This window comes from Heterodontus francisci, chromosome 2 (assembly GCF_036365525.1).
Source record: "Heterodontus francisci isolate sHetFra1 chromosome 2, sHetFra1.hap1, whole genome shotgun sequence".
Taxonomy (NCBI): Eukaryota; Metazoa; Chordata; class Chondrichthyes; order Heterodontiformes; family Heterodontidae; genus Heterodontus; species Heterodontus francisci.
In genome coordinates, this window is record NC_090372.1 from 180,669,928 (window position 1) to 180,686,923 (window position 16,996).

Consider the following 16,996-nt stretch of genomic DNA (forward strand, 5'->3'; position numbering starts at 1 on the left):
GAATGAATAGCCAAATGCTGGACAGTTGGGAATTTTAAAGTGTAGTTGTAAGTGACTTGCAGGAATTTTTTCTCAGGGACAGACACAGAAAGAAATATGTTTGGAAGGGGCCAAGGGGGATGTAGGTGGTGAGAGATTCAAGTAAATGATCAGAGATGATTCATTCACAGACAGGCAGTGCACATCATGGAAGCAGTTTCTGGGTTGAGAAAATTGGTTAAGAAGTGGTAAAGCTGGACATCATAGTTTACACATAGAAGTGAATGTTGTAGATGATATTGCAGAGAGGTAGAGTACAGATAAGGAAGAAAAGGGAGACAAGGATAGATCTTAGAGGAACTCTGGAGTTGATGATTTGTGGGAGGGAGGAGAGGTCATTTATGGAGATGGTGGTTTCATCTGATAGTTGCAGTGGAACCGCACAGAGTCCCATGGAGTTAAACAATGGATGAGAGTTGTTGGAGGCAGGCAGTCAATTATGTCAAACCCTATGCACAGATTGAGAACAGGAGGGATAACTCACCATAGTCACACTCACAAAGGATGCCATTCATGTCTTTTGCTTTTTAGTATTGCAAGATGAGCAGAAGCCGGACTCAAGGGTTTTGAATAGGGAATTTAATAGCAGTTATCTGAACTGACAGGAACTCATTCACATAAAGTCACGTCAAATTAGGCACTTGCTTAAACACTAAATGTGGTGTTCGGGTAGCTCATTTGCTTGCTCTTCAAAAATCTTATTCCCTTAATGAGCTGACTATTGTGAGAACAAGTCATTTTTAAGTTACAAGCACTGCAATAAACATGCACACTCAACATGCAGATAATTTCTAGGGCATTAAGGGGAAATGCACAGTCTGTAGCATTGCATTATTGTGGTCCATAAATCAGCACATTTCCCAATTCTATAATTTCATCAAAAAACATTTATTTTTCCAACAATACAAGAAATTTACCTTAGAAAGCCTTAGGCACAGGAAATTTACAACAAATCCAATGAATTGCAGCACCAAGGTACTTAATCGACTTGCAGCAAACAACATATAACAACATTTATTAGAAAAATAATCTGAGTTACATAAGAAGTTTAATCAAAAGACAATGTAATTGCATTTTTCCTAACATACATTTAAAAGATTGAGTAAAGGGTGCACCAGCTTTCATTTCATAAAACAAAATCTCTCTGGAGTTTACCTGGATATCAATTGAGTTTTGTTGTAATAATGCTATGTTTACAATGTCAAGGATTAATCAGGAGGATGGAGATAGGGTTTTAGCTGAAGATTGAAAACTGGCAATAAGATCCTACGTAAGGAGCTGTGCATCTTTGTTTGGCGTTATTGGTTTGTAGAAAGTACACATTTTGTGATTATAACTATCAATAACCTGTCAAATAAAAATGTATAAAAACCGCTACCTCCGCTTGGACCACCAGTTTGCATGTGGTGGGTCTAAGCAGACTGCAGCTATGTGTTCCAGCCCACCTGCAGCCTGACCTCATTTCCCAGGCTGTGTGTGGCTCAGTCAATTGAGCTAATCTGGAAACTGAGCAAGAAGCAGGAATGGCTACACGATACATTTCAATACTTTAAAAAATATATACCTAAACTGGTAAGAAATGTGAGTCCATTAAATTTACAACATGTTCAGCTCGTTTATAGGAATTTTACCACTTAACCCATCAGCAAGATAGTTACATTGCTAAAAGTAAAAGGCTGAGCTTTGGAAGTCTGATATTCCTAACTCTCCATTAACTTGGAGAATAGGTTTAACTTCTCAATTTTGCTGCAATTAAAATATAGCCTTTTTAAAAAAAAAGTTTGCAAAGTTGATATTTCAGTGGCATTTTTACAGTATTTTTGTTTTACACAGCTCCTTCGTTACACCATCTTGGTTTTATTATCTATTTACGTCTGTTTCCATTTATAAACTAACCTGGCTTGAGCCTAAAATGCTTCCTTTGATTATATTCAACAGTCTTCAGGCTCATTTGTACTTTGCAATACTGACACACCACATTTAACATCTCACAGATTAAAACTGTTTTTCCTTGGGATCTCTCTACATAACAAATCACACAAGCCAAACTATGTAGATGGAAATGAGTGCATTCACTTACTTTTCAGAATTTCTAAGTACACATCAATGAATAGAAACTAAGATAACAGAATTGTTCACAAACAATAACTCCTAAATAAACTGAACAGTTACAAGCAGCATATTATCCCAAATCAGGACACCTTTTCCTCTCTCTATGATCTTTCTATGCTTACAAAACCTATCATCTCCTCCATTTTTTTTTGAAGATGGTCAGCACTCACAAATTGGATTTAAGTATTGCTTAAAATTCAACCATTACATATGTATGGCATTTGTTTCCATTTCATCTCAGCACCGTATTTAAAGGGGGAATTCAGTCTGCATGACAGACTGAGGATACACGCAGAAGGATTGCTTCAAGAAGGGATTAGTTGATTCTATGTGAGAAATGCACCAGGAATACAAGAATGTCAACTTGAGTTGGAAAAGAAGGGATTAACGAACAGGTGGTATAATACCTAAACTTTCCATCAATGAAAATCTTAACACAGCCTAAACAGGATTAATCAAATAATCATGTGTGAGAGAATTTTAACATCTCAAAGGATTTGTTCTATTGCACAAATTTTATATGCATCTCCATTGTGCCAAATATTTATATCTTCCAGGTTGTTTGACAATTCATCAGAGGTATCTGATTTTTCTATGTATGCATGCACTTCCTGCATCATCTGTTCTGATTTTTTGTCATGATTTTGTCCTGCTTTTGTGGCATTACTAACATATGTTTATAATTACTTTTAATGGAGCGCTCTAACGTTTGCTAAAATTACCATCATACTTAACTTTTAGTGCATTTCTGTTCTCCCACCTCTGGTGGCAGTGTGGTGCAATTTGCTTAGACTTGCCCATCACTTTGTTTTTTCAACTGATTTTTCTCATTTCATAAGTCAGGTAAGTTAATTTAAAGTACTTAATGTTGAATTTTTACTTCAAACTCTTCCATCTATTTGGCTTTGATTCCTCACAATCACTTTTTTCCCCACTGATTTGCTCATTTCCCCACTTCCCTATTTTAGCCCAAATAAATGTTGTACCGCTTGGCCCTCTTCTGCTGCTGACTTGGTCTATCCCTGAACCTCCTCTTCCTCGCTATTCTAGTGCTGTTCCCAGACCCCACTTCACCTGCTCTGCTGACTGGCCTAGCCCAGCTACCACTTCATCCCGCCACCGCCTGCAAAAGATTTTCTGCTCGTTCTGTAAATTTAATGTTTTTAGTTATTTCCAGCTAAGTTTTACGTTCTAAGCCCCCTTCACTTTTAAATTAAAAATGAAGCTTTAGATGGTCAATCTACTGTTAAATTTAGGAGGAGAAGGGAATGGATGCTGGTTGAGGGAATGAGTGAAGGTGATGGGAGCTGAGAGGGAATGAGAGAGTAAGGGTACAGTAATAGATGGGATGGGAGAAGAGAAATGGCAGGAGGGGAAGTGGATGGGAGAGAGAAGATGGAGGAGGCAGGATGCAAAGCTAGCAGTGAACAGGTAACCGCAACGAGGGGCAGAGCCTGATACAGGGTTTGAAGTGGTACTGCAAATAGGAAGAGATAAGGGACACAATGGGAATGGGGAGATGGTGGAAAGGGGAGTGAGCAGGGGAAGGGAATGGTGGAGAGTAGGAAGCCATAGGGGAAGGTGGCGATGTAGAAGCGAGAGCCATGATAAGGCAGGAAGAGATAGGAAGGGACTCTCATTTTCTTTGCACCCACCACTTGAAAATGTGAACTGTAGTCCTCAGCAACTCCCATCTCTTGACACAGCAATTCCTTCCAACCTGATGATATGTAGCATACCCCTAGTCATAGTTTTACCATTTTGGTATTAAAGATGTCTAATCAGAAGCGTTCATTGTCTAAGTTTCCAATTCCTGCAGGATCAACTTTAACTTTCCATACATCCCTCACATATCAGACTATAATACCTACTTCATCTCTCCTGAGCATAAGTTGTGTTCATTGCTATTCTCTGGGGATCAGCTACGCTACCATCGCCTCAAAAGGAAAGATTTTTTTTTAAATGAGAATGAAAGAGAAAGAAAAAGAAAAAAAGAGAGATACAGAAGATAAGTGTTGCATTTGCTATCTCAGGACTTGAAAACAGAAGCTGGAAACAGCATTGGAGCTCTTCCAAAAATTGATGCTGCTTAAGGCGTCTTGGCAAGTTTCTGCACTGCATCCTGTAGATACTGCACACTGCAGCCACGGTACACTGGTGTTGGAGAGAGTGCATATTTAAGCTAGTGAATGGGTGCTGATTGAGCAGATTGCTTTGCCCTGATAAGTACTGAGCTTCTTGAGTGCTGTTGGAAAGGCAACAGGAAAGTGGAGAATATTCCATCACATACCCAACTTGTAGTAGAACTTGGTCAAATCCTTAGGTGAATCTAGGTAAAGCATTTTGTATGGCTTTCACAGTCCATTTGGGATGTCATTTCCTTAAAACTTCAAATAGGTCAGTCAGACAGGATCTTCCCTTTCTGAATCCATGTTGGTTTTTTTCACTCGGCCAGTCATACAAGTAAATGTCCAAATTTGGTAATCGTTTTAATTACTTTATCTGGGTTCAATGCAAGACTAATGGGTCTGTAGTTGTATGGGTCTGTTTTAAAAACATGAACTATATTAGCCTCTTCTCAGTCTATTAGAACCTTCTCAGTATTCAATGGCTCTCACAATGACTAACAAGACATTAAAAAAATCTCCTGTCTTTCTCTTCGTAATCTGGGAGAAACACCAATCTTCTCTGGCGACTTAATTGTCTATGACTTCCATTTCCTTTATAATTGAAGTCATTACTTCGAGTTGGGTTATCACTATTAGGGAGTGCATGAATAGCTATAGAAATTATCATTTAGTATATTATTTTGTAATCATTCTTCATTTTAGCCCCTCAGCATCTTTTAGGGTTCTGACCTCTTCTTTACCTGTCCTCTTACAGTTACAGTACTCAAAGAATACCTACCATTATGTTTTACTTCTGCCCCTATGCTCTTCCTAGGTCATACATCCCCTTTGAACATGCTTTCTCACTTCTTATATTCACCCCAGCGCACCCTTCACTTTTCTCCCTGCAGGATTTGTTGAGGTTCTCTTCCTCCTGATTTTGCTACTGATTCTTCTGTTAATCCATTTAAACTCACACTTGTTTGGTCTACACTTATTAATTCTTAGCCTGTATTTGTCCTGCATGCTCAGCATTTTAACTTTAAAAGGTACATCAGTTGCTATTTATAGACATATTGCTGACAATCGCATTCCCCTGATCAATTTCCTCAAGCTGTTCGCTCATTTATTTGAATTTAATGTTATTAAAATTATATATAGCTGCCTCATTGTCCTCAGTATTTCTGAATCCCAGACCACGACGAGCTTGATCATTTGTTCATGAATTAGTCTGTGCTTAAATTTATCAATTCAGACTCTGAACCATTTAGCTTGAATGGAGTTCCTCAATAAAAAAAATCTAACTGCTTTCAGATATCTTCTTTAAAAATCTCTTGATACAGAAAGCTATCATCCTTTTTCTAACCTAGTGAGTATAGTAATAAACACAACTTAGTATGTTAAGGAGAGATCAAGCAGACAGGAAAAGAGGTATTGTAGTCCGATATGTTAGGGATATCTGAGAGGTTGAAGAACCTGATCCCGAGGGAGTTGGAAACTTACACAATGAACAACTCTGATTAGACATCTTTAATATGAAAATGGCAACGCTATAATTAGAGGTATGGGGAGAGCAATGCTTCCAATATTCCTACAACATTGTATTTCTCTACCATGTGATGAAAGGTTCTTAGGCAAGGACATGGACCTGAAATGTTAACTTTGTTTTTCTCTGCACAGATACTGCCTGACCTGAGTATCTCCAGCATTTTCTGTTTTGGTTTCAAACAACATTATCTGTGGCTGTGATTGTGGCACATTATCCCTCCTCATCCTCCCTGACATCTCCGCAACTTTTGAGACACTCAATGATACTATCCTCCTCTAACACCACTCTTCCGCTGACCAGCTCAGTGGGACTGACCTTGCTTGGTTGCACTTTCATTTATTCAATTGCTGATTCTAGCAGCTTTTCTTATCACATCAAGTCTGCAGTCCCCAAGATCCACCATTGGTCCTGTCCTCCTTTTCATTGACATGGTCCCCATGGAAACCTCATCTGAGGCCATGGGGTCAGTTTCCTCATATATGCTGATGACAACCAGTTCCACCTCTCCACCACTTCTCAACCCCTCTACTGCCCCTGTTGTGTCACACTACTTCCTCAACCTCTAATTTACAATGACCCATACCGTCCTGCAGTTAAACACCAGGAAAATCAAAGCTATTGTCTTCAGTCCCTTTTACAAACACTCCTTCATTGCCAGCAATTCCATACTTTGACAACCACCATCTCAGGCTAAACCAGACTGTCAACTGTGTCCTATTCAAAACCAACTCTGAGTTCATAGCTTCTCTAACAAATGACCACCTATGTCCACCTCTGTAACATCGTCCAACTTAGTCCATCTGTTGCTGAAACACACATTCATGACACTGTCATCTCCATACTTGACTACTCCAGATGCCTTCTTGGTTGGCTTTCCATCCTCCACATTCATAAACATCAGCTCATCTAAATCTCTGCCACCCATATCCTATCCAACTCCAAATCATACTCACCCATCCTTGCTGACCTGCAAGTCGTCAGTCACTTAATGTCTTTTAAAATTCTTCGTCTTTAAATCCCTCCATAATACCCATCCCATTCCACATAAACTCCTCCAATCCTGCCCCCTCCTGTACCCCCATACTCTCCATTCATCTGACTCTGGTCTCATGCTTCCTCACTCTCTCCCTTCACCTCATCAGCATCAGCTGTGCCTTCAGCTGCCTAATTCCAACTCGCAGGAATTTCCTCCCTAAACCCATCAATCTCTTCAACTCATTCTATTACTTTCAGACCTTCCTTAAGAAGCATTTCTTCAACCAAACTTTTGATCAACCCATTAACCCGTTGGCTCAGCATCAGTTTTCTGTCTGTTTCTGTGAAGCATTGAGGGATGGGAGAAAATACTTATTTTACGTAGCAAGTAGTTAGGATCTGGAATGGACTACCTGAGAGTGTGGTGTAGGCAGATCGATTATGGCTTTCAAAAGGGAATTTGATAATTATCTTAAAAGAAAAGAAAATTTGCAGGGCTCAGGAGAAAAGGCAGGGGATAGGGACTAGCAGAGTTGCTATTGCAGAGAGCTAGCACAGACACAAAGGGCTGAATGGCCTCCTTCTGTGCTATAACCATTCTATGATTCTATGTTTTCTACATTTAAGGTATAATATAAATGCAAGTTACTGCAGTGGTAGAGCAAGACTTGGATGAATTCAATAGGGAGATTACTGCTTATTGTTAGTCCTTCAGGAGTGCAATTCTCTAAGGACAAAGTATGGAAATATACAGCTTCCAAATAACAGGGAGAACTTTTGTTAAGGTTGTTGAAAGAGAACACGGAGTTATAAAAACATAAAACTGTTACAGTAGGGAATATCCCATTTCTCAAGATTGCTGTCTGCCTAACTAAATGAATTTTAACAATGAATACACATTCCTTCCAACATTTTAATAATTAATTTTCTTCCCCACTTTTAGGTCTCCTGTTGTCATAAACTATACTCCCATTGACAGCTGGCAAGTGACCTGTTCCGAAGATTTAGTCTGTTACAATAATACACCATAGCACTTTTCCAATTGGTACAACTAATCCCACAATAAAATAATATTTTATCCCAAAACAGGTGGGAGATTAGAATTATTTCAACAAGGTCCTGTATGTAGACCTAAACAGTGAGTCACTGAGATAGATAGAGTGAATCATCCTTTCTTGTTCCAATTGTAATCCCATATAAAATTTGCTTATAAAAATTGGTATTGTGCCCCTGTAGTAATTTTTCAATGTTTTACTCAATCAAGAGTTCCTAAATGATTCAATTTAATACTTCAATATTTCCAATACATGGTACAAAGTCTTTAGAATTCCATTCAGTGACCCCTGCTGCAAAATGTATGTAGCGATATTAGGCAAGGATATAAACTGACTTGGCTGTAATGTCCCTATGAGACAAATAGCCTGTTGTCAGTCACTGTCTGGGCTCACACTGAAAAGAATGGCCTATTGGATCAGGTACTGGAGGCTGCTGGTGCCCACTTTATCATATCTGCCTAATTGCAAGTGTAAACCTTCCAGGGAGGAGAGAGAAAAAGAAAATAAAGAATGAACTCTATCAAGAAAGCCCACAGAAAATTCTTCACAACCTTCTGCTTTTTCAGACTCCGATGTGAGGGTTGCAGTTAAATACTCCATCAATGTAGACTGTTGGTAACCAGAAGTAAAATTAACAGTTGCGTGATTTTTGGTTTTTCTGCCACTAGGAGGAGTTATAGCAGTTTTATGGCTTATACTTGGCGACTTCAGTGTCAAAACTAAGTACCATATATTACCATATTAACCAAAACAGTTCATTTTAATTTCAGGATCTGAGTTATATATTTGTCACAGAAACAAGGTGCACTGCTGTTATATACACCAAGATTGATTTATAGTCGTCAGGGCCCGAGAAACTGCATTGCTGTCTGTGACACCATTTCAGACTTTGTTTAATTATACTGCCTAATTATTTCCAGTAGATATCCTTTTCTGTTTGAGTTTGTATCTTTTATTCCAAACACCATTTCCCATACCATGCACCTTCATATTACAAGATTCCAAGACAGTTTTATTTGCAGATTAATGTACAGTCTCATGACAGACAGGTGTTTCTCCATTACAAATACATTGTTTCACCTGGATACTCACAAGCAACATTATGTTCTGTATTAATATTAGTGATTAACATCTCAGTCTAGGTTCAGAATTTCACACTGGCTACCAACTCACCTTAGAGAGACTCTTCAGCTCCTGAAGCACTGGTATATTAATCACAATGTTTGGTTGAGGTACAGAATACTTGAGTTCCAAGAACCTTAGGAGTTAATGAGAACTTCTGTAGGCACTTTGGGCACTGATGCACAATATCCTCTTGCTGAAATACAACTTCTTCGCCACTGTTAGCTTTCCAATTCATGCAGAAAAAGGTCTTCAAACAAAATGGACATGTTAACTGGCAATAATCGAGAGTATCTTCTGCTCCGCCAGTGCAGCTGCTCAAGTGTACCTTGCACTCATCTACAATTCTTCTCCCGTTGTGTAGTTCGCACTGGGACGCTGCATCGACAATGTGTCTGCAGAATGGTTCAGTGCTGATAGCAGTGTGTTCTGGTGAAACATCAGGCAGTTCCTCATCATTCGTGCAATGGTTATTCAATGAACTGAAGACTGTCCACAGAACAGTGGGGTCCTTGCACTTGTGATAACTTTGCCAGTGCCTGAAGAGTTCACATTTGCTTCCACAGTTCTGTTTACATAAAATACAATTAAACCCAAAATTTGTAAGGAACTGAATTTTCTTATCCTTAGGAACCACACTTGAATCCATAGCCTCTAATCGGGGCTGCTGTTTATAATGCAAAACCATGTGCTTCTTCAATTTAAAACAGGAGTGGAATACTTCTTCACAAACACCGCACTTTACCAGATTTTTCTTCTCACCAAGTTGTTTCCAGTAGTTTGCTGCATGCTTGAACAGCTCTTGCTCGGTTTCCATGCTAGAGTAAATAGGAAATCCACTGCTACATCCACTTTTCTCTTTTACTGATCCCTCTTCTACCTTCAGCTGCAGCTCTTCCTCATGAACACATAACAGGTGAAGCTTCATATCAACGAAGGTGGGCGTGACAACTTGGCAACGGGCACATTTTATTTGCAAGGTGCCTAGGCCAACTATGTCAGCTTGTGATCGGCCATCCTCGACTTGCTTCCTGAAAAGGCAAAATAACTTCAATTATAGTGAAGCTCTTAGATGAAACAAAACCTAGTAAAATTACAATTTGCTCCTGGATACTGTAGATTACATTGATAGCAACAATAATATTTCTACAACGAGTTTTACAGGTGGGCTGGAAAATTGTTGTAACCCGTCCCACCTTCCCAGACAGGTGTATATGAAGACATCCCATCTGAAAGAGTGAGCACTACCAGCACCATCGCAGAACTTTTATTCACTAAACTAGTAGAGATTTGGTCCCCACAAAGGCACACATGATCTTTCAGACCTTCATATTAAAGATCACCAGTGTATTGTAAGTAGAGAGGTTTATGAGGTGTGCAGAAGGGATGAAGAAGTGAAAAACAAAGGAAAATAATTTTGATCCTAAATAAAATTAATAGACCAGAAGCATAAATCATGTTTGAGCCAGATGATGTCAACATCTAAAATACATTTTCAGCTTGTAAAAGTAATGTAACACACAATTTAAATAACACAGGTTCCATTAGATCTTAATAAAGCTGAAATACACAGAATGGAAAAAGGTCTAGAGCCTTGAAATCTGATTAGGTCACAAAAATGAAGCTCTGCTGCATTTCTCATCAATTTTATAAGCTCATCGTGGGATTCATTTCAGCTTAGTTTTCTGCATGTTTATTAGCTTATATTCAACATCCCAAATAGAAAGCACTGAAAGGCTTAGTAGTTTCAGCACAACTCGCAGTCTCAGCTATAAACAGTGAGGATGAGTAGGTTTCACTTAAGTTGTGAGGGGAGAAGTTCTGCTAAATACACAGGCAGGCTGGAAGAAACATGCCAACCGGTGTTGTTTAGTCTCAACAAATACTGTATCCATGTCCTCCTCCAGAGTAACCCAACCAAGAAAAACAAAGGCTTGCAAGTGTCTGGATCACTTCATGATCATGAATGTTCACAGTGTCCTTTTGCTGACGTGCACAGTAAATCCAAACTCGCAGAGAATCTTATCATTTTATACCAAATAGAGTTATTGTGGGCTAGTACTTAAGAGCAAGAAGCTTTTAACAGCATGTTTTATTCATGAACAGATCTTGCTCCTTTCCTTCTTCAACAGCCACTCAGTTCAGCTGTAAACAAGTTTTTCTTCCCGGTAAATCAAGTGGTTCTGCCCTGTGCTCTGCCCATAAATATCACGCTGTCATAGAACAAAGGCTCAGCGTACATATTAATAGTCTAATCATTAAAGGTGAGAAAAAGCTGATCTCACATCTGGTTTCCAGAGAATATACATTGTGAGTAATGTGGCACTTTTCCTAATATGGTGTCTAACTGTCTGTTACCTAATAAAAGCGTGTCCCACCCCCCACGCCCGCCCATGACTGGTCTGTGTTTTACAGGTTACTCTCTTTTAAAAACCTGCAGCTATGAAGAGCCATTTAACATTGCACCATTTAGCTGAATTAAACAACAATGGAAAAAGCAGTACTTCACAAGAGCAAGTTCTAGCACAATTTTACTGCTGGAAAATTCAAATTGTTCAGAAGAGGAATTAACTATTAATTAACAAGATTAACTTGCAACTTCACAAAACATTTTAACATATTTATACATCAGACAATTTCTCCTCAGAGCATGGTCAAAGGGGAAAAGATGGATACTGCACAGGAAATAGAGGATTTGAGGGGAGATGGGAGTCCAAGGACAGATTTTTTTTTAGAACTTTTTGAAGAGGAAACAAGGAAAAATAAATTAGGATGAGAGTTCCACATGCCATAAGCATAATGGGTAAAGGATCATCCTCAGATAGTAAAACAGTGGATGCAGGAGATGAACAATGGCCTGCAGTCACAGTAATGGACAGTGTGAATTGGGAAATTGCCCTGGAAAAGGTTTTGTTCATAGGGTGGGATGGGGATGTGTAGGTTTGAGGATAAGGATCTTGAAGTTGATTGTCATGGGCATCGAGAGCCAGCATTGATGGGCAATGTCCAAAGATGGAAGATAGCAGTCCTGACAAAGGACTTCATGTGAGGTAGAATATTTAGATTTAAGTCAAGGAAAAGAATAATGGTTTTCCCCACTAGCATTTATCTAAGTAGATAGGGAGGTTAATGGGATTGATACAAGTCGGCAAGAGCTGAATTTTAAAAAAAGCTTCAGATTTGAAGACACTGAAGTGGGAAGTTGTGATTCATTGAAGATTAGACGTCAGACTGGCAGTTGAATGGTATGTAACAGCTACTGGTTTTAATGAGAGCACTGGAAAGATGGCCATATGGCTGTCAATATGATATCACAAATTAGCATGTAGTGAATGAATACAAGGGAACCAAGGATGTGCTCTCGATGCCTCCAAAGTGATTGTAAGATCATGGGAGAAAAGACTTTGAGAAAGTGTGCATTTTCGTAGAAAGGATAGGGAGAGACAATATAGACTAAATGGTACAGTTAGTAACAGAGAGACCTGGGGGTTCATGTGCACAGATCTTTGAAGGTGGCAGGATATATTGAGAAAGTAGTTAGCAAAGCATATGGGATCTCGGGCTTCATAAATAGAGGTACTTGAGTACAAAAGCAGGGAAGTTATGCTGAACCTTTATAAAGCTCTGGTTAGGTGTTACGACCAGGTGAGAAAGAGGTCTAGGGTTCCCTTTCAGCCTTCACCTGGTCTTACTGTAACTGGGTTTTATTTTTTTAAACAGTGTTTTTAGCTCCCCCTTGGTGAATCCTTGTTCACCGCTTTCCAATTAAAAGGCAAAGAAACCAGTGCACACACACAGGTTTTCTTAGGTTTAAAGAAAAAAGATTGAAATTTATTAAACTTGAACTTAAACTCTATGTCAGTTAACGCCTATGGATACGTGACGTGCCCACACTAGCATGCATATGTGATACACACATGCAGATAGGGACAGAAAAAGAAAAAAAAGTGGAAAGGTTTGAGGCAATATTTGAAGAGTTGTTACGGTTCTTTGAGCTCACTGGAGAGTTCTTGATTATAGGTGGGCCCAGTATTCTTCTTAAACCTTGTTCACTGTAGGAGACCTTTCTCTCTTGGGGTTCATGTGTCTTCGGTGGGTTTTGGAGCTCCATGAAAAAGAGATGGCAGCAGACAGGAGAGGCTGTGGCGAGCCAGCCAGGAGAGGTCTTTTCAATCCAGGAGCAAAGAGCTTTCTGCCGGTTCTCAGTTCAAATCTCTAAAACAGCCAGTTAGTCATGTGACTAACTGGTCTGACCACGTCTGTTTGTGGATTGAATTGGAGCAGGGAATAGCTCCTTTGTCTACAAGCACCGTCTGCTATTATGCAAAAATGTCTTTCCAGTCAGGTGCTTGGGCAACCCTTTGTCACAGACCTTCTCTTCTTCCCAACAACAATTTGAAATTTAATGTCCATGGCAAAATTAATGTGCCTCATTCTTGGCAGTTGGGAGCCTGCATGACATTAGGCCACAACTAGAGTACTACACCCAGTTCTGGTCGCCACACTTTAGAAAGGATGTGAGGACCCTTGAGAGGGTGCAGAAGATATTTACCAGAATGGTTCCAGGGATGAGGGATTTTAGATACAAGGTTAGGTTAGAGAAGCTGGGGTTGTTCTCCTTGGAACAAAGGGGCTTGAGGGGAGATCTGATACAAGTGTACAAGATTATGACAGGTTTAGATAAAGTAGACAAAGAAAAGCTGTTCCCATTAGCTGATGGTACAAGGACTAGGGAACACAGATTGAATGTTTTGGGTAAGAGATACAGGGGAGATGTGAGGAAGAACGTTTTTATACAGTGAGTGGGAATGACCTGGAACTTGCTGCCTACGAGGGTGGTGGAAATGGAGACAATCAATTATTTCAAAAGGAAATTGGATAGGCATTTGAGGCAAATAAACTTGCAGAGGATAGAGCGGGGGAATGTATCTGATAAGATTGTTCCAGAGAACTGGCATGGACTCAATAGACCAAATGGCCTCCTTCTGTGCCATAATGATGCTATCAGATGCAGCAACTGTGTTGGACAACAATAATTTGCAATTAAAAATTGCTTGCAGATAGAACACAGCCCCCCAGGCACAGAAGGAAAAACTAGATGGAGTGACAAGACATTGATGAAAGAGATGGGTTTTGTTGAGGTTTTAAAGGGTGAGAGAGGGGTGGAAATCAAAGGGGTTGAGAGAGGGAATTCCAGAGAACAGGACCTAATCCACTCATAGCTTTGCTGCCAATGCAGAGGGGACATACAAGAGGTCACAGGCCAGTGTGTTCTGGGGGAATATAGGACTGGAGGAGGTTTCAGCAATAAGGTGGAACGAGGCGAAGGAAAAATTTAAAGATGAGGATCAGACTCTTAGCACTTGAGGTGCTGGGGGAAAGGTCAACAAGAAAAGGATGATAGGTGATGGAACAGGCATGAGTGGACTATTGGAGTGGTGCCATGGATGTGGACTGTGCAGGAGAGATAGCGGAGAAGAATGAAATTGCCTAAAGTGTTATGGCAAGTGACATAGGCTGCAGAGAAATTGAGAACAGCAAGCAGCTGCTTCATTCATACAGAATGTTTTTGGTGATCTTGATGCAGGTTAGAAACCAGATTGGAGGAACTCCAGCAGGATCCAGTGAGAGAAGTGAGCACATAAATGGGTAACAACAGATTGAAGGATCTTGAAGTGAACCTGAGTGTTAGATAACTTACATTATAAATTTCCATGTCTGCATTTATAATGGAATTTGCCAATATAACTTGTCATGCTTTAATTACTCATTCGCCCAGTGGAGGTGGTGTTCTAATCACAAATGTGGACATGAGAATTAATATTAAAATATAAAATTAAGGATATTAATTATCACTTTAAAGTGGGACTGAATTATGTTGACATGATTTGATAGAGGTGCTCAAAATAATGAGGGATCTGGACAGAGTAGATCGGGAGAAACTGTTCCCCTTGGCCGAAGGATCCAGAACCAGAGGACTGGCAAAAGAAGTAATGGCGACATGAAGAGAAACTTTTTTTACGCAGCGAGTGCTTAGGATCTGGAAAGCACTGTCTGAAAGGGTGATGGAGGCAGATTCAATTGAGGTCTTCAAAAGAGAATTGGATAATTATCTGAAGAGAAAACATCTGCAGGGTTGCAGGGAAAAGGCAGGGAAATGGGATGAGGTAAGGTGCTGTTGCAGAGAGCCGGCACTGACATGATGGGCCGAATGGCCTCCTTCTCAGGTTCACTTCAAGATCCTTCAATCTGTTGTTACCCATTTATGTGCTCACTTCTCTCACTGGATCCTATGATTCTATGTCTTGGTCCAATTCCTTCCCCCAGCATTGGCTTCACGCAAGACTACATTTGGTCTTAACTCCCCATCTTCATTCCCAATAGGAGATGGACTAGCAATATATAAATATATTACTTCAGGTGGAAACCTTCTGTCACAACACTGTGCTGATGAGGGAAATCATCATACTTTACAGCGACCTATCTTTCTTCCACTCATATCACTGGATCCTTCCCTGTTTTACTAACTTCTCCTGTCTCCATTCCAAATTAGACTAGACCTCCTACCACCTTAGCTATTCACACATTCTTTGCCTCTGTTCTGTCTTTATTTTCTTTTATAATGCTTCTTCCCTTAATCAAATTTAAAATATCTCTCTGCCATCTAACCATCTCCTGCTTTCCTTTTAAGTACAGTAGCAGGCCATTTCACCCATATTTCCTTTCTTTTTGTTTTCGTTGCAATGCTGTTCATCTTACTTTTTTTCAATTCTGATGAACTGCAACCAAAATTTTAAATCATCTGTTTTCTCCAGATACTGACGCACCTGCACAGTGCTTCCAGCGTTTTCTGTTTTAGCTTCACAAGCTAGTCATATAGATGACATAGGTGGAAACCAACAGACTTAACAAAAAAAAATAAAACATCCTCCATATTAGGCAGAAAAATAATACCAAGGGAACCAAGTTATTTTATTCTCTCCCCTTCTCTAGGGTGTCTCTGTATATGAGCCATCCTTGGCCTTCTAGGATGGGTTGTAGACCAATTCTTTAGCCCATGTTAATACACAGCTTTGTTACTTACCACCAGGTAGTGCTCAGTAGCAACCCAGAGCAATAATCCTTTTCTGAATTTTCCTCCCTGCCTTTTAGAAAAGCACCCACTTCATTACCACACTGGTGTAACATAGGCTGGGAATCACGTGGGTAAATGTATGTACAAATCCAAATCAAAATGGTTAAAGTATAAACCACTAGACTCTACTTCAACATGCAACTATTGGAATGATTATTTTTTGATTAGGAAGCCTATATGCATCACAGTCTTGTGCTACAGACAGGTGGAAAGGGGTGTGGGTGGTTCCCAATGTTCATCTCCCAACTGACCACAAACATATTTTGTTAAAAAAACGATGCATTAGCCCTGAGTGTCATTCGAGTCAAATAAACAGACAAATGACAGGTTTTCTCGTAGGTTAAAAAGATAGCTATTTATTTATACCAAATTCCCGAAATAGTCGCAACCTCACCCACACACATATAACACAAGAAAAGATAGATAGAGAGAAAAGGTTAGGATGTAGTTTAAAGTCCAAAGTGAGCTACATGTTCGTGGTTTACAGACAACCTGTTGAATCTTCTCAAGAGGAAAGTCTTTTTAAAGGTGCAGATCAGGATATTTGTAGTCTTGAACTTGCAAAGGTGTTGTGGAGTTCTAATGGTTACAACTCAGCACAAAGCTGAGTGATCTGGATTTTGTTACCTTCACAGATAGTCTCAAAGTGACTTTGTGATGTCTCTGTCGTGGCTGTTCAGTTGTTATTCAGCAGGGTTCTTCTTGTTTGGCTGGATCTCTTGCACAGCCTCTGGCTGGACTGGCTTTCTGAGGTGTTGGCTTGATCTCCCCCTCTCTCTCCAGAGGCTACCTTTTTAAGGTAAAAATCCATCACATTAGAGTTTCTGTTAGGAGACGCATGACCCTCTCCCCTGGAGTGACCACGCAAAGGACCAGGATAAGATAACCATGGCTATCGATT

At 39.8% G+C, this 16,996-nt stretch overlaps 1 protein-coding gene across 16 annotated transcripts in view; it reads right to left on the reverse strand.

The window, feature by feature from the left end:
• Positions 1-942: 942 nt before the first annotated feature.
• znf438 (zinc finger protein 438) overlaps positions 943-16,996 on the reverse strand; it is a 380,009-nt gene continuing 363,955 nt past the window's right edge. For all 16 annotated transcript variants that reach the window (XM_068014399.1, XM_068014502.1, XM_068014498.1 and 13 more), the window contains one exon: positions 943-9,991. In XM_068014399.1, the coding sequence (XP_067870500.1) occupies positions 9,049-9,991 (943 nt within the window). In that variant the 3' untranslated portion in view covers positions 943-9,048. The remainder of the gene's footprint in view (positions 9,992-16,996) is intronic.